The sequence below is a fragment of the Daphnia pulicaria genome, chromosome 10, assembly GCF_021234035.1.
Source record: "Daphnia pulicaria isolate SC F1-1A chromosome 10, SC_F0-13Bv2, whole genome shotgun sequence".
Lineage (NCBI taxonomy): Eukaryota > Metazoa > Arthropoda > Branchiopoda > Diplostraca > Daphniidae > Daphnia > Daphnia pulicaria.
Window position 1 is genome coordinate 6062918 of NC_060922.1, and position 26341 is coordinate 6089258.

Genomic DNA, 26341 nt, shown 5'->3' on the forward strand with positions numbered 1-26341 from the left:
TTTTGCTGGACTTTTATTTTGTTTATTTGTTTGGTTTGGATGGGTGGGCTCGTTCGTCTTCCATCATCGGCAACTGCTGGGGATTTGACACAATGAAATGAAAGAAAGACAAAATTATTTAAAATTGAAATATTCTAATGAAATGAATTATTACAAGAACCGAAATAGCTGTGACGATGAGATATTCATTCAGATGAATTTGTTCGTGTGAATGATTTCCCCTCGATTGGCCCAGGCGGAAGCGTCGATGAACAATTCGTGACCGGAATCGACGAGGGTGGTGGGAGGGAAGCTCCTAAATGAAATGCGCACACGATCGATTGTGGCTGATGGAATTTTCTTTCTCTTATTTTCTGTCCGGGACTAAATCCAATAGAAATGCGACTATACAACACTTAATTTAAAAAGTCTATTTTCTCTATTTTGGGTAGTACATGTGATAACACTTGATTTTCTTTGGTATAGGGAGAGGGGAGGGGGTTCGTTATATCCATCGATGCAGTCGGGGTAGAATATAAAGATTGACACAATCGAAAGTGTCGATTACATCACGTCTAGGATGTCACGAGCTATTATCTCTCTCCCTATTAGGATGATGGTAATACTAATAATAATAATAACTTGCTTTTTATTTGGGCTCTCGGTTGTTTTTAGATATTATTACCGTTCAGGAACTGAACGTCTAAGATTGTGTTCCCTATTTGTCGTCGTCCAGGAAAGGTAATCGACCTCCCTTTTATTTTGGGGGGGGGGGGGTTGATTCCATCGAGATCCTTCCACCCTCTTGATGATGTTCTTGGATTACACACCAGGAGCTGATCTCTACTCTACTCTTTTTTTTTTTAAAAGAGATATTTACCCCATCAAGTGTTGTGTGCGTAATATATATATAGACAGGGCTCTCTTATTTCACGTATTATCGATCCACCCCCACCCATCCATATATATATCTAAATAAATATATATAAATATCTACCCAGCAGCTCCCGATTTTGATTCCATTTGGGCGCCGAATACAAATGTCGACATTTGGTCGACGCGTTTTCTTATAAATCTATCGAGGGGGGGGGGGGGATATAAAGGCGTTGGCTCACATCCCAAAATGACTATTTTTTTTGCGTCTCATCTTTTTTGGTCTGGGAAGAGGTTGAATAACAATATTTCCCCTAGCGACACATTTTGTACTACCTTTTTTCCCTGGATGATGTACGCACCCCAATTTGTTGTTGGCGACATGAGGGGTGTGGCGGGTGCGGAATCTAAGGCTCCCGACCGCCTTGCGTGAATGAATCTCCATCTGATGAGAGTTGACTCAACTAAAATTGAATTTTTTGTCTTTCGACAGGATTTTTGCGAGTCGAAGAGAAAAAGAAGAAAAATGTGAAAAATTGGGGAAAAATAAAATAAAAAGCGGAGATGACGTCAGACTGGACATTTGCATCCGGTCGATGGCCAATGATGAGCAACATATTAGCGATTGCAGCCGAGTTGATTGAGCAGGATCGATCCTGTTTGTCCAGCAGCAGCTACACAACACAGCCGGCCGCCATTGTGTCGAATGAATGAACGGACCACAAGCCAATCACAGCAGCAGCAGCAGCAGCAGTGGCCACGGTTGTTGCATCACGACAGCAACCACAACAACAACAACGACGACGACGGGCAGGGCCAGCAAGGAGAGTCTGCTGGGCCGGCGTCGTCAGATCCAGCAGCAGCAACGGGAGGATGAGGGCCGCCATCCATCCAAGATGATGACGACACTGACGATGCGACAGCAGCAGCGCGCCAAAGCCAACGCCTCCTCCTCGTCCGTCCTCCACCCGCCGGCCCGCAACAATTACGTCGAGCGACTTAGCGTCCAGCTGCCGTCGCCCGTCCAGCAGCAGCAGCAGCAACCCGACGACGGGCAGACGGACAGCAACGACGACGATGTTTTGCGACTGGTCATCCACGTCGAAGAGACCCAGCCGGACGAGGAGGAAGAAGAGGAGGAAGTAATCCAGCAGCCACAAGTTTCACTCCGCCGAAAGACGAGCGGCTCCTCTTCTTCGTGGAGTCAGGAGAATCGACGGACGCTCAAACACATTGGCCGGCAGCGATCGGCTTCGCTGGAATTGAAGGCCGGAATTATCACGACCACTCCGCCGCCCAGGGGCGGTCCTCCTCCTCCGCCGGATTCTTCGCATTTGTCGGACGAGTACGCGAAAAAGATTCCGGCCAGTTCCAGCCTTTCATCACCTCCGCCGCCTCCGCCGCCGTCGTTGGCCGATCGATTGAGCCCGACGTCCTCGCTGTCGTCGCATCCGCACTGTCGTATCCGCACCGCCGCCGGCGCCGGCCGCTCGAACGCTGTCGTCAAGGAATTCCGGCGCAGCTCTGAATTGTTGCGCAACATTTTGCTGAGCCTCTCGGCCTCGACGGCGGCCGGCAGCCGACGGTCGTCGGACGGGTCCACTGTCAGCAGTCTCAGCACGGCCGCCCATTCTCCTTCCGGGCCGGCTCAACAACCACCACAACAACAGCAACAACCACAACAACAGCAGACGACGTTTCACTCGGCCGTCGAATCGACGTCGTATTATTCCAGCGCTTTGCAGGCCCACCGGAAGCGTCGGTGGACGGCCAGTGGTCCTCAGGATCCGGCGGATGCAACCACAACAACATCCGTCAGTGGTGGTAGTGGTTCCGGGTTGTTGATGTTGTTTGAGGCCATCGCTTCGTCCAACTGGGCGTTGACGTCGCAGCTGCTGGACAGCGGGTCGGTGACGGACGTGAACGCTCCGCTGAGCGACTCGAACGGCTACACGGCCCTGCACTGGTGCGCCGTCCAGACGCCCGTCCCCTGGCCGGGCGTCTTCCTCCTGCTGGAACACGGATGCCGGGTGGAGCAGCGGGACAAGGACGGGACTCAGCCTGTCTTTCTCGTGCCCAACTTGCCCAGGATCCAGCAGCAGCTGGTCAACGACGCGGTCGACTACCTGGTCCGCGGCGGAGTCGACCTGCCCCATCATCCGCCTCCGTCCTCGACCTTCCATCCGGCATCCGCCGCCGGCGGCGGTGGCGACCGGATGCGCTGCGACGATGGAGAGGAGGCCGATCGGGACGACGAGGCCGATCCTGTCCACGCCAAATCCAGCGGATTGGCTGGTGGTGGTGGTGTGGCCGGCCTGCTGGGCGCCCCCGGCGGAGGTGGAGCGGTCAACAACATATTCCGGCGGTTGCAGCAGAGCGCCATCATAAACCAGGCCGGCCATTATCTCCACCAGCACTACCACCCCAATGTGCTCCTGCCGGGCGGAGTCAACAAGAAATCGCCCGACCCCAACAACATTTCACCGGCCTCTTCCGGCCCGACGTCTACCAGCATCGACTACGACTCGTTTGAATTCACTTCCATCAAAGTAACAATTCAATCAAATTCTAATTTTTAATTCAATTGCATTTAATTATTCATTTGGAAATGGAGTTGGCGGAATTGACGGCCAATCAAACGGCCCCGACGATTGGCGCCTTGGCCAGCAGCGACGGAATCCATCCGGATGCGCCCACCCATTCGTCCTCGTCGACCTCATCGACCGAACAACAACAACAACAACAACAACAGTTTGGATCAAAGTCGACGACAACAACAACAGCTGGAAGTAAAAGGGAAGAATGGGCCCAGCGTCTGACTCGCTCGCTGTCCGTCCTGGTGAGAATGGCGGCCAACGCCGAGTGTTTGCACTTGATCCTTCCGTCGCTGTCGGAACACGTCGGCGTCTTTGTGCGGGCCCTGCAGGAGACCAACCACCTGCCCTGCCACTCCATGATGGCCACCTTCCTCCACAATCTCCTCAAGGTATTTATTGCCAGCCCAGTCCAGTCCATTTCATTCCCATTTCATTCAATCATGGACGTCTGGCAAAAGTATAAACTTTAGTATATACTTTAGCGAGGTGAAAAATGAAACGTTTACATCAAACTAAATTGTGATTTAACAAAATTTCCAAAGTTGACATTAACCACAAAAATTGATTTGAAACTAATTCTGATGAGACTAAAATAACATTGTGCCAAATTAATTAGATTTTGACAAAATTCTCTGAGTTTTTTTTTTAAACTTTAATCTAACTTTGAAAAGGAATTGCCTTTATTAAAAGCAAAATATTCAAATTTTTCTCCCCCACCCTCTTTTTTCCAGAACTAGCAAATCGACTTCTTGGCCACTAACAGCGTTGCCTAGTTTACAATGTATTTGTTCCCATTTAGAATTTGACTTGGAAATAACGAAAATTTTTTACTTCCCTGGGAAAATTCTTTTTCACAATTTGAATTTTCAATTTAATAAGTGTACATTGTCTGACCGGAATTTTAGGGGGGGAAAAGTCAAATGTGAAATTTCGCTATGGTCAACACGGCAACACTGCAAATCGTCTGCTGCAGTAAATCCCCATTTGATTTTTACCATTAGCGAGATCGATTAAGACCTCGTGTCTCTCGAATTGTTCTAAAGTTGAATTCTAATTCTAATCTTCTGACTTTTTCGTTTGCTATACTAATTAAATTATTAGCTACACCAGTTTTGTTCGTGAGAGTTTTTTAGTATAGTAACAAAGAGGGTCGTAACTAGGAGTTTATCAAAAAGTGTGGTGGATAGTGCAGAGATCCTAGATTTTAAGTGAAAAATTGTTATTTTTTAAAATTTGCGTCATGGTGTTGAGTGATTAGGTAGTCTTGTGTAGTGTGTTGTGACAGCGTTAACATGTCATGCAGTACTGTAAAAACAGTAGTGCTGTGCTGTGTGGCAAAAGGGTGTAGAACTGTAGTTGTAACCCGCTCAAGTGTGCCATTGCCTCATTCTTTTGTCTTGTCTGTGATGGCCAGCCCTTAATTAATGTATGCAGACGAATAGTAATAATAATGACTAGAGGAAAGGGGGATATCTAATGATGAAAGGGGCCACGCCTTATTTGGAATGTCTAAGCCTCGCCCACTTTTATACGTGTGACATCAAATCTCGGCGAGCTGTTTGTGAGGAGCACAGGAAAATCTCTGCAGTTAGGAGCCGGGCAGGAGCTCAGCAGCAGCACTCCAATTATTACCAAGAACCAACGTGCTGCAGCAGCAGCAGCAGCAATCGTCTCTCATTATAACAGACTCTCATTATCAATTCCGGCGTTTAGAGCAATTCCGCCAAAGCCCCCCGACGACGACTATGAATGGTCCGGCTTATAATTATATAAATGTGTGAAGGAATGGTGATGATGATTCATTTTTCACATGTCCGTCCTTTTATTTTTTAATTTTTTAGTCGGCGCTGGAAACGTCGCTGAGTCCGTCAGGAACGGCCAGCCCGTCGACGATGCTGGACTCTGCGCTCAGCAAATTACTTCAAGTGGGCGTCGAGTTTCTGGCCGGCTCGCACAGTGTCCAATTCACCGGGCTGGTCCTCATTAACAAAATCATCGACGTCTCCATGGCCAGCACGTCCAGCACAACAACAACTACCACCACCACTACCACGTCCCGGCAACAACAGCAGCAACAACAACAGCAGCAGGGCCTCAGTGATAAGCGGCCAAAACGGCCCAGGAAAACCAACAAATATAAATTGACTAGTTCCGGCCCATCTCAGTCCTCGACGGCCCTTCTGCGATCGAAGAAAACGACTTGCAAAAGTTATTCCTACTGGAAGGAAATGATCCAGCAGCAGCAGCCGGCCAGCGGTGGCGGCGCCCAGCAGATGGACTCTGGCGTAGATTCCATTTCCAGTTCCGACTGTGCCAACAACGGGGTGACCCGTCTGCTGTCGGACAAGGTCCACGCCGGGACGGTGTTGAGTTTGGTGTTGAACGCCATCACTCTGCATCGACGGGTGGTGGTTGGCCAGCACCAGCACCAGAGCAGCCGCTTCCGCTGCACGCCCAGCCTGCGCATCCGCCAGTGCAGCTACCACTGCCTGCAGATCCTCAGCGCCCGGCTCCTGCTCTACATGGCCGGCTCGTCGGCCCTGTCCAGGGACCAGCTCATGAAGGAGGCCCAGCTGCGCATGATGGTCGAGGCCCTGGACTACACGCTAGACCCTCAGCTCCTCTGCCTCGTCATCCAGACGGTGGCCCTGCTGGCCCTCCACTACCCCTACCAGCCGCTTCTGCTGGACTCTGGCATCCCGGACGCTCTGACGCAGCTGATTCTGCCGTCGGACGAGTGGTACTACACCAACCACACGACCAGATTCTCCAGGATCGTCAAACATCACGCGGCCAGGGCCCTGGTCTACTTGGGGCTGGCCCGCTGCCTCGGCCCGCGCGTCTCCCTCTTTGAATTTCAAGGTAAAAATGATCCATCCAGCTGCTGGATCGATTTTTTTTTTCAAAGTTTACATTTTTCCCGTTGTGCTGTGGGGTGAAAACAAACAAAAAAAGGACGGCCTGTCCGTCTTATTTTGTATTTCCATTGGATAACTGGATTGCGTCTTTCTTGGGAAACGGGCGGTTTTTAGATAATTTTAAAAAAGGTGGCCCGTCTGTCAAACCAATTCAACTGATGAGGTTTTTCACGTCCTGCTGGATATGGCCAGCAAAATGCCGGGCGTCGTATATTTATAGTCCGTCTTTCTATTGATTGCCAACTGCCAGCTGATCTCTCTCCCCCCACCCCATGTCGCTATTGATTCCCGTCTGTTTTCGCCCGTCTCTTCTTTTTTTTTCCTGCCCGTCGTGACAGTTACGGGTGGGATATCGGGATTTCTTGTATTCCACGTGAACTGGATTGATCATCTCAGCTCCTCCTTTTTTTCTTTCTTTCCCAAAAGTCGTAGATCAAATGGATTCCTCTCGTGAAATGTTTTTTTTTTTCTTCCATCCAGCGGAAGCAGACGGACTGGGGTGGGGGGGGGGACTGGTCGATAAATATTCCAGGCAACTGTAGACAGACACACACAGTATACAAGTTGATATACATAATGGAATAGATACCGGCCCGCGCCTAGTAAGTCTAGTCGTAGTAGTAGGACACGGTGGGCCGGCCAAGGATTTGTGGCTGGTACACAATGAATCATAGAGCAGAAGGAGCGATATCGTTGGCATCCATCGGGTCACGAACGGCTGTCCTCGGGAATTTTTTAAAATTTTCCTTTTTTTATTGGTCCAGTCAAAAAGAAATGAATCCCGAAGTACATGTTTGTGCCCAGTCTTCTTGTTGTATTTATAATATATATTCAGGTCCTTTTGATGCATGGGCTTTGATTATTGAAGCCGGACCAACAAAAAACAGACGACGTTGAGATATTTGCATTTTGATTCCCGGCTCCTTTTGATTAACGAATCGATAATGAAATGGGGTGGCCGGGCGGTGTGTCATCTGGGCAGAAATGATGGATCGGGATCGATCGATCGATAGGAACCGGCAATCAATCGCCATCCAGCGCCCAACACGAATCGATGGGCCAAAATTATAAAAAGAGAAAAATTTCGATTTTTTGGAACGACAACAGGATCGGGCGGATGGGAAATGTGGGCGGAGCCTTCGCCGTCGCCGTGCTCTCTGACCCACCAGCCCAACAGCTTGAACGAGTCGAGCGAGGACAGTTACGTCATGCAAATGCTGACCAGTCCGGCGTCGGTTGTCCAGCAGCAGCAGGCCGCCGCCGCCAGTTCGTCGTCGCCCGTCACGTCGCTCAATCATCCGACGGGCCAACATCATCGGCATCTGACGCCGTCGTCGGCTGGACCCGTCACGGTGGCCATCAGCCCGGAAGAAGTTGCCATGCGAATGCTCGACTATTACACGGTACACATGCTGCTCATTTTTTTATTTCAAAATTTATTCCATGACGCAATTTGATTTGATTTATTCAAAATTCACTGCCGGGATGATGGGCGTGGTCGACGATGATGGGCAACGGCCCCCTTTTTTGAATTATGATTTTTCAAATTTCCCGCCATTTTCTTGACACAGGGCGGAGACGATGAGGAAGTGGCCAAAGTGATGACTTTGAACAGCCTGCCCGTCCTGATCGATCCCATTATCGTGCTGAGGTTGTTGCATCACTGGATCCTGTCACGCAAGGTTGTCCATCAAGTGCAACCATCCAAACAACAACAACAACAACAGAAGACAACCACCACCGCCGCCACCACCAGCCAAAAGAGGCCGGTGCTAGTCCGACGGGAACTTTCGCTGCCGGCCGACGAGCGAGTCATCTCCCGACTGGAAGCCCAGCTACTGCCTCACGTAATTTGAATTTTTCGTTTTTTTGGCGGGAATTTTTAAAAAATGTTTTATTTTGATTTGATGGCGACGGCCAATAGGTGGACATTTCGTTTGCCGACGACGACGACGGATCGATGGAGGAGGTCCGGCTGGCCCAGCAGCAGCAGCCCGATAAGGAATCGATGAAAAAAGAGGAATGCCAGCGGCCATCAACAGATGATGCCGGGCAACAAGAAGAAATGGTGGCCACGGCCACCACGGCAAGCGGTGGCCGTTTCAATCCGACCGAGGCCATTTTGGCCACGATGCAATTGTTGCCGCTACCCTGTGCCAAAGTCATGGCCGCCCGCTCTGGCCAGTCACTGGCCACTTTTATGACGGCCGGCGAGATTGAGCGAAACGTCTCGCTGGTCCGCTCCTACGCCGGCGCCGGCCACCATAAGAAGACGGACAGCAATTTGGCCATTTTGGCGTTGCGACGCAAATCCAAGTCTCAGATGGGCCTCAACGACGCCCACGGGCGAGGATCGCCGGCGGCGGCGGCCACAAACCTGTCGGTCCGCGGTGGTGGTGGCCGTCCGGCAGCGGCGGCCGTGCCGCTCTGCGACCAGCTGGACGAGCTGCGCTCGTTTCAGCGTCAATTGCAGAATTTCCCGTCGCTGAGCGAATTGCAACGCCACCCGCTGGTGCCGCCCAGCAGCAGCCAGCACCAGAATTATTGGCTGGCCACCGGCACTTCCTCCTACTCGAATAACCGGCGCTCCCTGTCGCCGGCCACGTCCAGGCGTTGGCTACTGACGGACCAGCAGTGCCAGCAAGGTCTGTCGCTGGCCAACGTGATGATCCAGCAGCCGTCCCGCCAGTCGCCCATTAGTCGCTCAACTTCCCATTCCAGCAGCGACGAGAGCCGATCGGCCGGCGCCACCACCACCAACGGCCGCCACCAGCACAACACCGAGTCCTACGCCCTGGCCATCCTTCAAATTGTCCAGGTAAAAACGAATCCACCAACTGTCCTATTGGCTGGCCAGTTGAACGGTGTTGTTACAAGAGACGGGCCAGTTGTTGGGGCCGCGACATGTTGCCCAATTATTTATCGACTTTTCCGGTGGGGGTGGCGTGGTCTAATGATATCTCTCCCATTTTTTATTCCGGTTTTGTATCGACGGACGGAATATTGGATGGCAGGAATCGATGGAGCAGGGCATTGTCAACGTCCGTGGCAGCGAATCGACGTGCCGGGAATTGGACGAGATGCTGGAATCGATCAGAACGGCGGCAGCGGTGGCGACGGCCAATCAGAATATGAACGGTGGCGGTGGCGCCAGCAGCAGCAGCGACTCTGCTCCGGCCGCTTCTCATTGCGTCGTCGGCCGTCAAGTCGACGATATCCGAAACCGATTCATCTCCCCCGTAATTCTCGTTCGGAATTTGATTGAATTTTTAGTTTCCTCCTTCAAAAAAAATTAATTAATTCAATTAAAATTTATTTCAATTGCAATTCAATTCCATCCAGTGGCTGGACGGGAATAAAGGAGCGGAGAGCGCCGAGATTGTCCTGGACGCCGAATACCATCAGGTAAAGTTAATTACAAAATGTTGATCCAATTTGATTTGATTGACAAAATTGCGGTCGGGTCCGTTCAACCCGCCGTGAAAAGAAACGGGACGAGCGGGTCGGATGAGCCGATGGCGTTTTGGTTTACATTTTGAAAATGAAGGGAGGAAGACATTGGGTTGAGTCGAATGTCTGTGTGTCGGGAATGTGTCGATCTTGCAGCAGCCGAGTCATCCGATCCCCCCTCCCCCGACCAGCCGTGAGCGACCCGCCCCACTCACGAAAAGTGGAACCACCCTGCGACGTGAGCTGCGTAAAAGTGGAACGTTCATTTTGGGTTGTGTCGTTTTTCATTTCAACGGACGCTGATGGTGGTGTATCGTCGCAACCGATTGCGACACATTCTCCCGATATTTCGGTCGGCAGTCGGTCGGGAGTTGAGAGACCCAAACTATTTCCCGCCCGGCAGCAGCTCATTTGTTGTGGGTCCTCCTTTTGGAACTCGACTGATTGAGGCGATTGATTGCTCATTTGAATGTGTGGCGCGAGCGGGAACCGAGTGAAACCAACTTTTGTCACGCGGGACTCACGTTCGTTTTTTTTTTTTTTAATTTGTGAGCGGCGAATTGCGTCAAGAAAATTCCTTCCGACTGGCGGGAATTTTTGATTTGAATTTTATTTCGGACTCGCCAAAAGTCCGCGAATGATTTTTTTTTTAAATTTTCAAATAATTTATTTATAAATTGTGCCGATTGCCAAGTTGCTCGACTTGGCCATTTCGCTGTGTGTCTTACGTTACGCGTCCGCCGCTTTTTTTTTTTAATTCCTGTTTCGGAATGTTTCCCTTTATTTTTTTCTGTGATTGATTTAAATTTTTGAAATTCCCGCTCGCTGCTGGAATGCGTCCAGCCGTTGGGAAACGTCATAGTCGCAAGTAACATGACATTTAAGCCGACATTCCCCGCCGACTGATTTTTGATTTAGGAACTTTTTTTTTGGGTTTCTTTTTTCCTTGACGGGTAACGACTGCCATCTAGCGGTGAGAATTAAAACCCTGGTGGGAATTTCCCAATCAGGTAAAAGGTGTTTTTTATTTGATTAAATCCCTTTCTTTTTTCTTTTCCTTTCTACCTGAACAGGTACAAGAGAGAGAGACCTAGAAAGTCTTGTGAAAAATCGAAACGGTAAAAAGGTTGGCCACACAGTCGACCTCGCATTCTATCCAGCCAAGGCACTCCTTCCCTACCACCCCCCCTCATAATTCCCCCCCTCACCTGGAATGACATTTTTGTTTTCCTCTTCCATTTTTCAAGTTGAATCGCAGAAAAGACAAAATTTTAGCGACACGAAAACGTTTAATAATTGATCACGTAACGGTACACACACACACACACAGGTAATATAAACCAACTGAGAGGGTGGGGCTGTACATCAGGTGGGAGAGTGTGGGTGGGGTTGGAGAAACCGGGCCAATGAAAAAGTCTTAATCCTCGTCTCTTTGGGTTGAAGAAAGAAAGAGATATTTATATACATGTACATGTACACACGATGTGGTGTCGCCAGCCAAGAAAAAAAAAGAAAAAGAAAAACATTCCCCCATACCCCCCCTTCTCTTTTTATCTTTTTGGAAGCGACTGGAGCGCCCCCATTGGCTCAGAATATTTTTTTCTTTTATTTTTATATTTTTTTTTCTCTTTTGGGTACGTTGATGATGACACAGGGTTTGGGTTGTTCCCAGTCAAACGCCAAGAGCGGAGCCAGCGGCTTCGCGTGGCACTTTATTCTTCCCAGTCGTCGTCGTCGTCGTCGTCTCTCGTTGTCGATCCATTTGGCCGTGGCTGGCCGTCGATTGTTGTTGTTGTTTGTCTCGTCGTCGACGACACCAGATATTTCAAAATAATAATAATTCCGGATATATCTTCATCCATCAATTCTTTCAACCACCCCAAAAGTGTTTGCCAGTTATTTCTCTCGGATTATCGACCACCAATTCGTTTTTCTGTTGTTTCAACCGGGCAAATTGACGTGTGAGTATATCTGTGGGGACCCACATTTTTGAATTTCGATTGACTTTTGGTTAACTGGTGGTGGTATAGACGCAAGTTGTCGTTGTTAACCAGAAACTGGTTTGGGTTTTTTGGCTAACAAAATTGTTGTCACAATTTTTTGGTCTTTTTTTTAAAACCCAATTTGGGGAATTCGAATGGCCAATTGGGCCGAACGTCACACATGGTTGGATGGGCCTTGCATATTTGATTAATTTCGTCTGCTAGAGCTACGATGAATGTAAAGGGCGTGTTTGTATTTTTATTTTTAATTTCGGATTTCCCCTCCTCCTCACGACTGTGGATGACTCACTCATTAGCCGAGGGGAGGTGGTAACCAGAGATAATGTGACCTTTGAAACGGGATGACGTTCGACTAGTTTATCAAATTCTTTTTTCCGGTTTTTTTGGACTACATCGAAACGTTTGATGCCAGTCCGGCTCCCCCTCCTAAAGTCTAAAGTCCGTCCATTTCCAGCAAATTTTTGTGATTTTCCTTGTTGCATCGATTGAGTTGTTGAAAACATTTCGGGAAATGTTTTTTCCTTGTGTAGATTTCCCGTCCGTCGCGTTTTGCTCCGACTGTATTTTTATGATTTATTCAAAACTATGCAGTTACCAAATAGTTTGGTGCTGCGGCGCCGCTTGTGTCCGTCCGTCCGTTCCCCTTTAGCCGGCCCATCCATCAATCGCATCCGTGGAAACCGTTAGGGAGTTGAGGAGGTTGAAAAAGAAAACAAATGCCGATCGGGTCGAAATGCGAGCAAGGAATGTGATTCATTTGTCCGGTTTTGTCTGGCCGGCTCCTATCGAACCTTTTTTGCCCAGCTCCTTCTAAAAACTCCACACGTGTCGTTAGATCAAATATGAAAAATTAAGAATTAATTAACCCGACTCCTTTTCTTCTCTCTACTCACGAACGGCCGGCCAAGGAAAAATCCAAAAAAAATCACGTACCTGAAAAAAAAAAACCCAAAACTTTTGACGTCCACACGATCCGGTCCGTCAATGTCGGACACGAGAGAGAAAGAACAAAATGAACAAACACGAAAACCCAAAGCCCCCCCCCCCCCCCAAAAAAAAAAAACCTAAAAAAGAGAACTGGGCAAGATAATAAAAAAACAAAATAAATAAAATGGAAGAGAGAGAGAGAGAAAAACCAGAACAACAATTCAGAAAAGGTTTGAAAGAGAAAGGTTTTTATTTTCTTACTCATTTTATTTTTTTTCTCGTTTTTTCTCTCTCTCTGAGTCCGATGTGGAAAAACACAAAACTGGTTTCATTATTTTCATTTTTTCGGTTGGTCCGTCGAGTGATTGGGCCGGGCCGGCTCCCCCCTTCACTCGAGACTCTGCGTTGATGCTGACGGTCGATTTTTAGTGAGTCGAGTTGCGTCGTGTCGTTGGGTTCACCCCTCGTTTCCTTGGTGTTGTTGCCATTTGAGAAATGAGCGGAATTTTTCTGGCCAGCCGCTAGTGTGTCCAGCGCGAGCCGATGTGTCGTCGGCTGCGACACGGAATTCTTTTTTGGTCGTCGTCTCGAAACCGACGGACGGACAACATTTTTTCCCGGTCTTGTCCAGCTGGTGCTTTTTTGTCGGTTGTCCAGTTTTTTTTTCTCTTTTCCCAGTCGTTGGCCGTGTAAAAATCAAATCAAAAACTGGGTTAATGATAAGCAAGAAAATACCGCGGGACCAGCATCTCAGCCGAAACGATTTCTCTTTTTTTCTCTTTTTCTTTTTTTCCACCGCAAAATAAATCTGGACGGACGGATCATTTTCTTCAAACGACAAACCTTAGATCCGGCCCGGTGTGTGTCTGTGTGTTCTGTGTGTGTGTGTAACAAGCGGATGTGTTTGAATTTTTTTCCCGTCGAGTTTCGGATTTCCAGCGACACGCCCACCTGCACCTGCCCATTTTTTCTGAAATTTAAAAAAACAATTTTGTTTGGGGGGGAAATTCCGAAGAAAAAATTTTGTTGATTTTCCATTTCGAGACAAAATCGATGGGCCAAACGAAGAAGAAAGAAAAAGAAAAGAGAATAATGAAATAATCGCCTCCGCCTCGGGCTGCTCTGCGTGTTAGTGAAAAGAAAAAAGAAGTTGCATATAAATATCTAAAAAGGATCTGAAAGTGGATCACGTTGAACGGGAGAGAGAGAAAGAGACGGACATGTATTGGCCCAGCAAATGAAGGACAGCAAATGAACTATATATTTTCTCTGAGACTGTTGCGTCGTAGTAACATTTGATTATTGCCTCGGCTTTATACAACAACAACCCACACAATAATAGTAGCGGACGGTGGAGTAAAACAAAAATGGAATCGTGAACTGCTGGACAAGACAAAAAAATGACGGCCAGTGTATTAGTGACGTCATTTTAGTTTTCTTTCAAAAGAAACAAATTTAATTTAAAAAAAAAATGGGCGAAAGCAAAACAGTTGCTGGCCAATCTCCCGGCGTATTGGGAGGTAAAGTGCGCGTCCAGCAGCAGCCAGCAGGGGGAGGAGGAGGGAGATCACGACGTCTGGGCATTTGTCACCATTCCGGCTCCATATTGCCGGCCCCTTTGCGACTCCTGCAGGATCTGGCCAAGGTGGGAGGAGGTCATCTTTCGCCTCCGTCCATCGTCATCTCGTCGACGACGGGCCAGTCGCCGGCCCTGCAGCGACGCAACGCCATCATCCGTAAAAATAGCGCGCCAGCCAGAGCCAAGCCGTGGATTGAAATAGCCGGCCAGCAGGCCGCCATCAATGCCACTGGCAATTACGTCAATCAACTGCTGGACGTGACGGAAGCCAAACTGAAACAGCACCAGCAGCGATGCTCTTTGACGGCCGTCTCGCAAGGATTGTCCATCATTTCCACGCCGGCCGTTGTGGTCCTCTACGTCTCGGATCGACGCCCGTCTTTGTTATCTCGCCCGGCCTCTTATCGCAAAAACTCTCAGCCGCGCCGGCCATCGGCTGTCGATTGCCGTCCGGCAACTGCTGCTGTCGACATCCGACCTCAGATTCCGTCGTCTCATCACCGACGTGGTGGTGGAGACGGGCCGAGTCGCCACGTTTCTTATCCGGCCACTCGTCGCGGAGTCCGTCGCTCCTCTTCGCTGTGGCGTGGACAACGCAGACGCTGGTCCTTGGGACCGGCCACGTCTTGGATCCAGCCCAGCGGGGTACAAAATAACCAAAAACCAACAACCAAAATATTTGTGATTGACTGGGCAACAAAATAACAGGGAAAAATCATCATCAGAAATGATGAGATAGATGATCTGTGGTTGAATTCATTAATCATTTAAGTTTTTTCAAGGGCCGGTATTTTGATGTGTTTGTTGCCCGGCAACGCTGTATAACGTGACGTGATGATTAATGTCCTGATTCTATTCCAATTTTGCTCATTTCTTTTCTTATTTTTGTGTTTTGGTTTGTTTTGTGCAGTTGCAGCGATTGGTGACGACGGGAGCTTTGCCGTGCAGCAAAGAAGAGGCCGCCTCTTTGGCCGCCATCCAGCTGCGATTACAAGAGTGTTTGCCCAGCATCAAATTGCCCAGCAGCTCCAAGTTTTTATCTCACCAGTCGTGCCACAACAACAGCAGCAACCCCAACCAAAACAACAATCAGGTTGGGCCCCTTTTTCTATTTTCTATTTTCTTTTTATTAGTTGGCCCGTCTCTTTTCTGGCAAATGCGCCCGTCTCTCTTTCTCTTTCTTTAATTTTTTTGCTAATGGATCGTGTCGTGTTTTGTCACCCGTGTGTCCGACAGCACGTGCAGCAGGAAACTACAACAAGACTGGCCGGTACCGGGCCAGAAGCGACTGCAGCCGGAGGAAGCGCCCAGCTGCTTCATCTTCCGGCCGGCGGAGGCAGCAGCAGCAGCAAGGACGACGTCGTCGGCACTGGCGTCGTTGTTGTGGCCACCGCCACCGCCAGTGTCTCTACGAGTGCATCCGGCGTCCGCTCGTGCGATGATTTGCTCTTCCACTCGGCCGGCGATTTAGCCAGTCGAGGCCGTTTCGGCGGCGGGGTCACATCCAACACAGCCGCCTTGGCCGTCCCCACCAGATATTCGCTGTCCCAGCAGCAGCAGCAGCAGCCGAATCGGCGCCCGTCCATTTTCCGTCGCTGCTACTCGTCGGAGAGCAATGCCATCGTGGTGCCCAGCTGGTTCTCCTCTTCGTTTGGCACTCCGTCCGGCAGCACTAGTGGTGCAGCAGCAGCAGTGCAACAACAGCAGCAACAGCAAAGTGCTGGGTCGACGGAATTGTTGGCCGCCAGCAGCTCGTATTCATTGGCCGCCGTCAGTCAGCAGCAGCAGCAGCAGCAGCCGGCCGATGTGTGTGCCGGCAATGCCGTGCTGGCCGACGCCTTGGTCGATTGTCTTCCGCCTTACTACTGGGAGGCCAAGCACATGCCCCGTCTCGTCAAAGTCAGTTTTTATTTTTTTTTTTAGCCGGCCAGACGGCCAGCTGGGCAAAAAAATAATTTTTTTTTTTTCAAAAAAACAATTTTGTGGGTTTGACACAGGAGACTAAAAGGAAGTTGTTTCACTCGTCCGTCTACGAGTCGGAGGCCCAATTGAAGCGGCTCTACGTCCAGACGTGCCAGCGGTTGCCGGCCTTCAATTGCCACCTGTTTCACGTCCGAGAAATTGTCAGCAATTTGCACACGAAGAAGAAGGTAACCAACACAATCGCCCAGCTGATCGATTCTTCTTTTCTTTTTCGACGGGCAACAACAACTTTCACTCTGCTCAACACAACACGGGAAAGGCAGGAGAAAAAATATGTCGGGACGGGCAAAGTTTTGTGGCTCTGTGAATTCCGTCACGCTCAGGATGACACCTCCACTTTCTGCAAAACGGACTGCTGGGATTTATTTCGGGCGAAACACCCGCCCACGACGGACCAAACTCGCCCTTTTTTTTTCTTGCCCGTCTTTTTTTGTTGTTTGTGTGCTGGCCCGGAATTTATTTCGGCGTGTCTGATTTTCATATTCATTGCTGGCCCATGTTTTTTTGTTTTGTTTGAATAGTCGAATCGACTCTTGGCTCTCGGGCCGTCGTCCATCACGCTGCTGGATAGCAAGACGAGGATGCTGGCCAAGTCGCAGTCGACTAGCGATCTCATGCAGGTAATGCGCGCGCCGGCCCATCCATCACGGCAGCCGGCGGGTCTGCCCGTCTCTCTTTGATGTGATTACATCAAAGATTTTCATTTTGGACTTTTTCAAATGTTATTTGAATTGGGCCGTCCGCAGTGGCAGTTGGGTGGCGGGCGGTCGCACGATCGAGTGACGCTGGAATTCCGGGCCACCCGCTGGAACGTTGTCGTTCCCTCGCCTTCGTCGCTCCAGGATCTCGGGGCGGCCCTGTGGGACTTGCAGCAGCACCTCAATCCGGCCTACCCGGGCAGCACGGGCGACGGATCGGATCCATCCGGATTGGGAATGGGTGGAGGTGGACAACAGCAGCATCCGCACGAGAACGTCAACCGGACGGGCTCGGCTTCGTCTTCGTCGTCGCTGTCCGGTTCTTATTCCTCGTCGGCTCTTCCACGCCGGATGCTGGCCCTTCCGCCGTCGTTTCCGGATGAGCTCAACATCCTCCAGCGGCTGCTGCCCTTCCCGGAGGAGGTGGCCCTCAAGTTGACGGAAACGGAATTCCAACTCTTCAACAGCGTCCCGCCAATCGACTACCTCCGCTACTGCACCACCGATCTCACGGCCCGTCACCACCACCACCAAGCCTCCGCCGCCGGACAAAGTGCTGGCCAGCAGCACCACCAACCCTCGGGCCATCACCACCAACACCAACCGTTTTCGTCGTCACAGCAACAATCGACCAACGCCCAGCCGGCCGAAAATGGAGTGCCTTCCCTCATCCGGCGATTCAATGAGGTACAACAACAACAACAACAACAACAATCTGCTCCGTTATTTTATTCTTTTGTCCGGCTTGTTTTTTTTTTTTCTTCTTTCTTTCTTAGTGCGGCCGAGCGATCAGCCGGCCCATAAAAGAAAAAAAAAAAAGTGTACACGCACGGCCGGCAGTTTGTGTTTCATTTTTGTCCGTTTGATTAGCCAATTATTTAAAAGTAAAAAGAAAACAAAAGCGACGGAGCAGCACACGCCGCCTCCGGCCAAAACGTTTTTTCCTTTTTTTTTTTTTTTACTGCTGGACCGCGGACGCGGGCCGACCACTTTCTCCCTCAAAGTTTCCGCTTCGGCGTCTTTTTTTCTTTGTGGAAAAAAGGAAAAAACAAAATTTTTATTTTTTTTCTATTTTGTTGATTGTCGTGTCACATTCCGGGCCGTCGCTCCTGGGGGGGAATGGTAGGGTAGCGGTCGTGGGAAGGAGAACGTGCCGTTGCACATTTATAATAATCATTTCCAACCCCAAAAGCTCTAAACAGTTTCTCGTTTGCGGGGGCCAGACGGCCCAATCATGTCCTAGACGGGCCAACAACAAAAAAATTCCAACAAATGACGTCGAATTAATTTCCCTTAACTATAATTTGTTGATTGTTTGTGTTTTTGTTGGATGTCAGGTGAGTTCTTGGGTGACGCATCTGATTGTCTCGCCGCCCAGTCACGACGAACGCAAAGCCGTCCTCTCCTGTCTCATTAGGACGGCCGTCATCTGCTGGAACTTGGGCAACTTTCACGGAGCAACCGAGATCGTCGTCGGACTCAGGTAGAACAACAACAACAACAACCCCAAAATTTCTCCCAAAAATTTGTTTGTTCCCTTCATCTCCCAAGGACGGCCAACCGGCCCGTTTTTATTTATTTATCTGAGAAAAAAAATATTCTTTGCCGACTTTTTTGCGGTCGTGTTTTTTTTTTTATTATTTTCCACTTCTTCTTTTCTTTCACGTTCCCATTTTCGGCCGGAATTTTTATGGGCCGTCACGCAACGCAACTGACGTCACTTTTTTAAAAAATTTCTTTTTTAAAATTTTATATTTGCCCAGATCGGATAAACTGAAGCCGTTTTGGCTGTCCATCACGGAAAAGGAGAAATTACCTCAGCTGGACTTTTTGGCCAGCGCTTTGCTGTCGAGACAGACGAGTGACGAGTACAGACGGGCCCTGGCCCGCGCCCTCCGTCTCAAGTCGAAAAACACGACCCGACGGGTCGTCCCGTTTTTCGGCGTCTTCATCAGGGACCTCAAAGCCACACTCTCGCAGAATCCCAGCATCATCGTCGTCTCGTCCGGCGAAAATGCCGTGCCCGTCTTGAGGGTAACACCCTACCCCCCATCACATTTTTGTCTGAAATTAACAAATTTTTCTGTGTCCAGCATCTGTCGGAAATCGGGCGGGAGGATCAATTTTTGGCGTTCCACGGGACGGGCGGACTTTTGAATTTGGATAAAATCCGGGCCGCCCAAAAAGTGTTGGAAAAGATCGCCCGCTACCAGCGCCCGTCGTCGTCGTCGACGGACAAGCGCTCGAAACGGACCCGCAGTCGAAGTGACCAGAGTTTCTGTTCCAGCGGCGGTGTCGGCGGTGGTGACGACGGCCAGTGTTCCAGCAGTGACAGTTGGTCGGACGGGACGACCAGCGGTGACGACCAGCGCTGCCAAACGCGACGCAACAGTTCGGGGTCCAGCAACGGCGAGTCGTGGGACTGGTCGGAGCGATCCCTGCGCCGGCCCAAAGTGTCGGCCAACGCCGCCGCCGGCGGAGGCGTCACCGGGACGGACCACCGAGTGACTCTGTTTGATTTGTCGTGCAACGGGGCCGGCCTGGACCTCAGAACCATCAAAGTGCTGACGAACGGGACGACGGTGATCCACTGCGAGGCGGACGGATCGCGGGGGGTGCCCGTCTTACTGCGCCTGGAGCGCAGTCACGGCACTCTGACGTGGAGCCGGACGCCCTGGAACGGCGGCAACGTGGCCGGCAGCAGCAGCAGCAGCGGCGGTGGCGACAACTCGTCGCTCTTCTCCAACCCGGACGTGGACATCACCACTGGGCTCAAACTCAAGTACGGGCTGGGCAGCGGGCCGTCTCCGCCGACGGGCGGAGCCGGTGCAATGGGTGGGGCCAGCGACGGCGAAGTTTGCGGCGGCGGAATCGAGGAAGGATACCTGGACGTGGCCGCCTTGAAGGAAGTGGCCCTGTCCTGTCGCGAAGGCGATTTCATTTCCATTGCCCGTCGCTACGGTAAAATCATTTGAATTCATTTTTGATCTGTTGGCCGGCTGTTTATTTCTTTTTTTATTTTAGCCATTCCGACGCTGGCCGACGGGCCCTGGTGCATTTCCCTGGTGTACGGACGGAATTTGAGCGACAACCGGGTGACGGTCTTTGTCTGTTCGCCGCTGGTTGCCCGTCACTGGGCCAGCTTTTTCCAAGTGGCTCTCCAGGCCGTCCGCAGGCAACAAAATGGCGGCGACCGTCGACTCTTTTGGCTCAAAGAGCAATACCTCCAGCTCTATTACATGTAAATAAACCTAAATTTTTAATTTGCCCGTCTCTTTTAATTCAATTTCAATTTTTGGATTTTGGATTAGGAACGGAATTTGCAGCGGACCGAGGCAATCGGACGCCCTGAAACTGTTTGGTGGACGGGACGTGTTCCAGCAACATCTGGCCCAGTCTGCCGGCTTAGGCAGCGGCAGCTTGATGACGGCCGAGCTGGGCGGACGTGGCAGTCCGGCCTCTGCTCACAAGAAGAAACGTTCCATCGCCGGAATCGCCCTGGTTGGCGGCAATAAAGACAAGACGTACCTGAGTCACCCGAGTTCGCCCGTCTCGACGGCTGGACTGGCCGCCTCCAACGTCACCCCCAACGACGTCTGCCTGCCGTGCATGCCCAGCCCCAAGAACCGGAGGCTGGAATGGGCCATGACCAACAACGAAACGACGGAAAGTTTCGGCTCATCGGACAGCCTGGACATGCTGGCCGGACCTACACGATCCAGCGCCCAGCCATCGACCCGTCCCAACCCCAGCTCGACGACGACGGGCGGTGCCGAATTTTCCAGCCAGAATTACTTCCTGCCCGTCCGCAACGACACGAAGCGACTGACATTCCCCGAAACGGCCGCCCTGTTCCAGTCATTCAACATCGGCATGCGTAAGGACCTGATGGACCTCTTCTGCGAGTGGTCGATCCCCACGCCGGCCAGCGTCAATTTGGCCGCCGGCAGCGCTTGCCCGTCTTCGTTGCCCGGCGAGCGTCTGGCCAGCGAAGTTTCGCCGGCCCTGGGCCGTGTGGTGACGACGACCAACTTGATGCAGTTCATGGAATCGCAGCAGCACGAATCGTGCCCACTGGAGGCGGCCAAGGAGCTGATTCTTCGCTTCGAGACGGACCCGGTGCTGCGCTCTAGCGGCCCGCCGCTGCTTTCGTACGAGGGCTTCGCGGCCTTCATGAACGACGCGGCCAATTTCGCCTTCCGCAGTGAGCGGCTGACACCTAGCGACGAGGACATGCACTACCCGCTGGCCCACTATTACGTCGCCTCCTCTCACAACACGTACCTGACGGGCCATCAGCTCAAGGGCGAATCTTCAGTCGAGCTCTACAGTCAAGTGCTGCTGACGGGCTGCCGCTGCGTCGAGCTGGACTGCTGGGACGGCGACGACGGCCAGCCCATGATCTACCACGGCCACACGCTGACGACGAAAATTCCCTTCCGCTCGGTGGTGGAGGCCATCCATCGCTCGGCTTTCGTCACCTCACCTTATCCGGTCATCCTGTCGGTGGAGAACCACTGCTCGGTCCAGCAGCAGGCCAAGATGGCCCAGATCTTCCAGTACGTTTTCGGCGACCGGCTCGTGTCGCGCTTCCTGTTTGAGTCGGATTTCTCGGACGAGCCGCGCCTGCCCAGTCCCAGTCAGTTGCGCTACCGGATCCTCTTGAAGAACAAAAAGTGGCACACGGAAATTCCGCCCATGGTGGCCAGTCTGCCCTCCACCGTCAATGTCGTCAATGTGGTCAATGGACAGGCCGCCAACAAGGTCCTACCGCCGGGAGGACGGCCTGGAGGAGGACGGATGGCAGCCGCCGCAGCAGAGACTAGACCTTGTCCGGCTCGAGCCGGAAGCGTGGCGTCTTCCACCGTCAGCGCGGCCGGATCGCTGAGCGGCGACGTGAGCGACAACAACGAGGACGACGACGACAACAATCAGACGGACAACTACCACCACCACCACAGCAGCAGCCGGACGAGTGGCGGCGATCATCAGTTGGCCGGAATTCCCATTGTCGTCGCCGGAAGCAGTTACGGGTCGGAAGCGTCGGCGCCGGGCACTCCTCAGCTGGTCAACTGGAACAACGCCCACACGCCCACCCACCGGGCCAGCTCTGACACGGAAAAGAGGCGACGACGGCCGGCCTCTGTCCCGCTGCGCAAGTCTCTGTCGCAGGGCGGAGTGCCGGAAGCGGATCAAGTCCACCTGCCTCGAGGCAACGGCGGCAGCACTTGCAGTCCGGGCAGCCTGGAGGAGGATTTGCTGCTGGACGGCTGCAACCAGCAGCAACAGCAGCCGGGCAGCAGCAGCAGCGGCAAAATGGCCAACAGCAGCAGCAAGAAATCGGCCAACGTTGGCGGAAGTCAAATCGCCAAGGAACTGTCCGACCTGGTCAATTATTGCCAGGCCACCAAATTCCGGGGCTTGCGATGCCTTCCGTCCACCTCGGCCGCCGGACTGCGCCAGGCCGGCGTCGCTGGCGGGCCGCTCAAATCGTCTCCGCAAACGTCCAGCAGCTTGTCGCGCAAGTGTCGCCATCCGGTGTTCGAGTGCTGCTCCATCAACGAGACGACGGCCAAGAAACTGTGCCGCAAGCAACCGACGTCCATCTTGTACCACACGGAGACGCAGCTACTGCGGACCTATCCGGCCGGAATGCGGATCGACTCGTCCAATTTCAATCCGGTGCTCTTCTGGTCGTTTGGCATCCAGATGGTAGCCCTCAACTACCAGACGGAAGACGCGGCCCTCCACCTCAACACGGCCCTCTTCGAGCAGATGGGCCGCTGCGGCTACGTCCTCAAGCCGGCCCTGATGCGCGACCGCACCCACGTCATGTACCGGCGCTTCAATCCCTGGGGCAAAGAGTTTGACGGCCTCCACGTCCTCCACGTCCGGCTGACCATCATTTCCGGCCAGTACGTTTGCCCGGCCAACCCGTCGGCTGGCAGCCCGCTGCTGGACGTTGAGATGGTGGGCATCCCGGCCGACTGCGTCAAGCACAAGTCGAAGATGGTCCAGCGCAACGGCATCAATCCGCTTTTCCACGACAAATTTGAGTTTACGGTTCTCTTCCGCGATTTGGCCTTCCTCCGGCTGACGGTGACGGACGTGGCCTCCAACCACGTCACGGCCCAGCGGGTCATTCCCATCAACTATTTGAGGCCCGGCTACCGGCACGTCCGGCTCAACAACACGCAGAACCAGCCGCTTCCGCTCTCGTCGCTTTTCATCCACACGAAATTCGAGGAGGAGGGGTACGACGTGATCCACGGCGGCCAGTCCAGCAAACCCGTGCCGGCCCTTCCGTCTGGGCTGACGGTCCCGCCCGTCTTGGCAGGTGGAGGAGGCGGCAGCAACGAGCCCGACTCGTCGGCCCTGGCCGCCGACGAGGCGGACAAGAGTCCGACGGCCCTGACGAGTCCCAGTCAGGAGGAGAATCCGGCGGAAGGAGGAGCCGTCAAGCGGCGCATGTTTTTCCTGATTGTTTACGGCGTCCAGAACGTGGGCGGCGGGGCCGGTGCCCAGGCCACGGCGCCCAGTCGCAACAACGAGGAGGAGCCTTACGTGATCCTGAAAGTGACGCAGGATTGCACGTCGGAGACGGTCATCCGTAAGGCCCTGAGCAAATTGCCGCCGTCGGCGTCCAGCGCCAGCACGCCCGTCCACCTCCAGCTGCACGACTACCTCCTGCTGGAGGAGGTGAACCGCGGCTGGGAGCCGTCGGACCGGCTCCTGCCGCCGCTGCAGAGGATCCTGGACGCCCAGGAGCGGCCGCTGGAAGCGCAGGCCAAGTGGCGCGGCGAGGGCCGCTTCATTTTGCGCCGGATAGGCGACGATCCCAGTTCCAGGGCGTGGCTTTCGTCCATCCTCAATTCCAATCAGAAGATGAAATCCCGCAAGGTGAACAAATTTGAATTTTCCAATTTTTCAAATTTCCCGCCGTTTTTTTCAATTTTTAAAAAATTTGTGAGCAGATCAGCAAAGTGGTGGTGCGTCCGGAATCGCAGTGCAAAGTGGAAATGAAGGAGCGGAGTCGATTGGAGGACGAGGATTCCGGCGAGGATGACGACAACGAAGAGGAGGAGGACGACGACGACGTTGGGCTGGCCGAGGAAGAGGAGGAAGAGGAGGAGGAGACGTTCCTGGTCTGTGTCCACAACGTGTCGCCCGAAATTCCTTACGCCATCCTCAAAGGCCGCGTCACCGACACGGCCAAGGACATTCTCCTCCAGGCTCTCCTCAAAGTTCGTTTGGCAAATTTTGATTTCAAATTTTCAAATTTATTTCCCGCGCGAAATGATTTACACATTTTTTTTTAATTTAAAAATTTTGAAAAATAAAGGCGCGGAAACCGCACGAGCTGGAACGTTACGTCTTGGTGGAAGAACGTGACCTGGGCCCATCGCTGGGCCGGCACAGACGGGTGCTGAGAGACGACGACAATGTTCACCAGGTGCAAGCCAGATGGACGACACTGGGCCGTTTCGTGGCCGTCGAGCGAGGGCGCATCCGGGCCCGCAACGGAAACGTCGACTGGAACGACAAGATTGGCCCGACGACGCCGGAAATGAGCCGGAATAAAACTGGGGCCATGCTCCGGGCCTCCCTCTTCACCCGGCGACTCCAGGCCAGCACTAAGAACTCAAAAGCCCAGGTCCGTCTCAATATTTTATTTTAAAATGCAAATGCAAATTTCTGACTTAATTTCGAATTTAATTAAAAATTCCTACAAATTAAATCAGGTGAAGGAGATGTACAGCGATCCAGGGCTGGGCCAGAGCGGCCGATCACGCGAGCGCATCCGCTCCGATTCCAGTTTGGTTCGCGACGGAGTGCAGGCGTCCGGCAGCCACGCCCACCAACACCAGCACCACCACCAGATGAAGAGCCCGTCGTCGCGCGACACGCTCAGCAGCCTGGAACAGTTTTCACCGCAGCGGACGGCCTACTCTGAAGGCGAGTGGAACGCCGACGACACGGACGCCGAGGCCGACAGCGGCGGAGGCGGCGGCGGCAACCAGGGCGACTGGGAATTGCGTTCCACCGTTGCCAAATTGAAGAAAATGTCGCTGAGAACGTTCCGTCTCTGGCGATGATGGACGACGCACAGAACTTCAAACAAAAACAAACAAAAAAGCACAAAAATTTCAAAAAAACCAATTTTTTTAAATTTTATTTTTTAAAAAGGAAATTCAATTAGATCTCACAATCCTACCCCCGTTTTGATGTCGTCGCCAAATCACCGGATATCCGGTTCACTTCCGTTTCTCTATTAAGCCACAATCCACATTGGACTATCTAGACATTTTTGGGAGGATATGTATAGCGGTCACACAATAAGGTCACACTCCTTTTCTTTTTTTAAATTTTAAATTTAATTTTGACACATTGGCCGTTTGTCAAGTTGGTTTAGATTGTATGATTCTAGTCCATTTGAATTCAATTTAAGACACAGACCCCATTTTTTTCGGTCTTGTACATAAATATTCCTCCCATCCGTGGACTTTGATATAATTGCCCGAATTTTTCGCGCACCAACTTTTTGTGTCTCTTGTCCGGCTCTCGATAATTATTTGAATTTTTTATTCGCAAAAAAAAATTGAAGGAATTTGAATGAAATTTTTTCTTTTTTCGTTTTTTTTTTTTTTTTTTTTTCGTACGATCCCGTCAGTTTTTTGTTTTTTTAATTACAAAATTTGCCAGGCGATTCGTGATTTCCTTGTGTGATGAACGAATGAGGTAGGAGGAAAAACACCCCCCCAAAAGTTGTATCATATAAAAACAAAAAGCTTTTCCTTCTCCCCGAACAACCTGCGCAAACATATCCAACAACAAAATTCAGTTGAAACAAGAAAAACCAATTTTTGTATACAAACCCCCCCCCCGATATTGTTCATGTACATCTTCCCTCCCACCCCACCCTCTAACCCCGTAAATTGTTTTTTTTTTTTTTTACCGGCCCCAAAGTTAATCTTTTAAATTCTGTAATAATTGTGTCCATCTCGTGTCGCCCATCTGATGTGAATTTTTACTGATTGACGCGCGTCCAAAATAAGCAAATTGACTTGGCGAAAAGTGACAAGTCGGTTTCTCGTCGTTACTATGTAAACCTCTCAGTGAGTTTCGATATAGTAATAAATCGGTTTGATAGCTAATTGCCATCCTCGTTCGAGCCTTTCTCATCAAGCGGACGGCGATGGTTTGTACCGTTACACTTTGCAGGTACGTACACTTTTTAACTTATATAACCCCCAAGTAAACAGATTAAGCGAGCGATCCGGTTTATATAATGTTGTTTGTTTTTTTGTTGTTGTTGGTAATTCGGTTTTAATTA

General features: G+C 51.4%; 2 protein-coding genes and 1 long non-coding RNA gene across 6 annotated transcripts in view; 2 read left to right on the forward strand and 1 right to left on the reverse strand.

The window, feature by feature from the left end:
- Positions 1 to 11562, forward strand: part of LOC124314677 (lysyl oxidase homolog 2-like) — a 30812-nt gene extending 19250 nt beyond the window's left edge. Inside the window, exon 12 of the mRNA XM_046779963.1 lies at positions 11543 to 11562. The gene's annotated coding sequence lies outside the window, so the exon portion shown is untranslated. The remainder of the gene's footprint in view (positions 1 to 11542) is intronic.
- On the forward strand, positions 1264 to 26162 carry LOC124314608. Of its 4 annotated transcripts, none has more exons than XM_046779815.1 (21): positions 1264 to 3401; positions 3467 to 3838; positions 5291 to 6311; positions 7475 to 7770; positions 7939 to 8214; positions 8292 to 9185; positions 9382 to 9606; positions 9710 to 9772; positions 15237 to 15419; positions 15563 to 16225; positions 16324 to 16476; positions 16831 to 16929; positions 17056 to 17694; positions 18345 to 18490; positions 18771 to 19041; positions 19101 to 19968; positions 20032 to 20248; positions 20319 to 23907; positions 23982 to 24251; positions 24350 to 24661; positions 24750 to 26162. In XM_046779815.1, exons 1-21 carry the CDS (start codon positions 1563 to 1565, stop codon positions 25101 to 25103), a joined length of 12750 nt encoding a protein of 4249 aa, XP_046635771.1. In that variant the 5' UTR covers positions 1264 to 1562; the 3' UTR covers positions 25104 to 26162. The 4 variants fall into 4 exon arrangements, with proteins under 4 accessions (XP_046635771.1, XP_046635772.1, XP_046635773.1 ...); XM_046779816.1 differs by having other exon boundaries at positions 15572 to 16225; XM_046779817.1 differs by having other exon boundaries at positions 15575 to 16225.
- LOC124314992 lies at positions 11746 to 12896 on the reverse strand. Its single transcript, XR_006911465.1, has 2 exons — positions 12754 to 12896; positions 11746 to 12630 (listed from the first exon to the last, which is right to left on the reverse strand). It is a non-coding gene; the product is annotated as an uncharacterized LOC124314992 (long non-coding RNA).
- Positions 26163 to 26341: the final 179 nt, after the last annotated feature.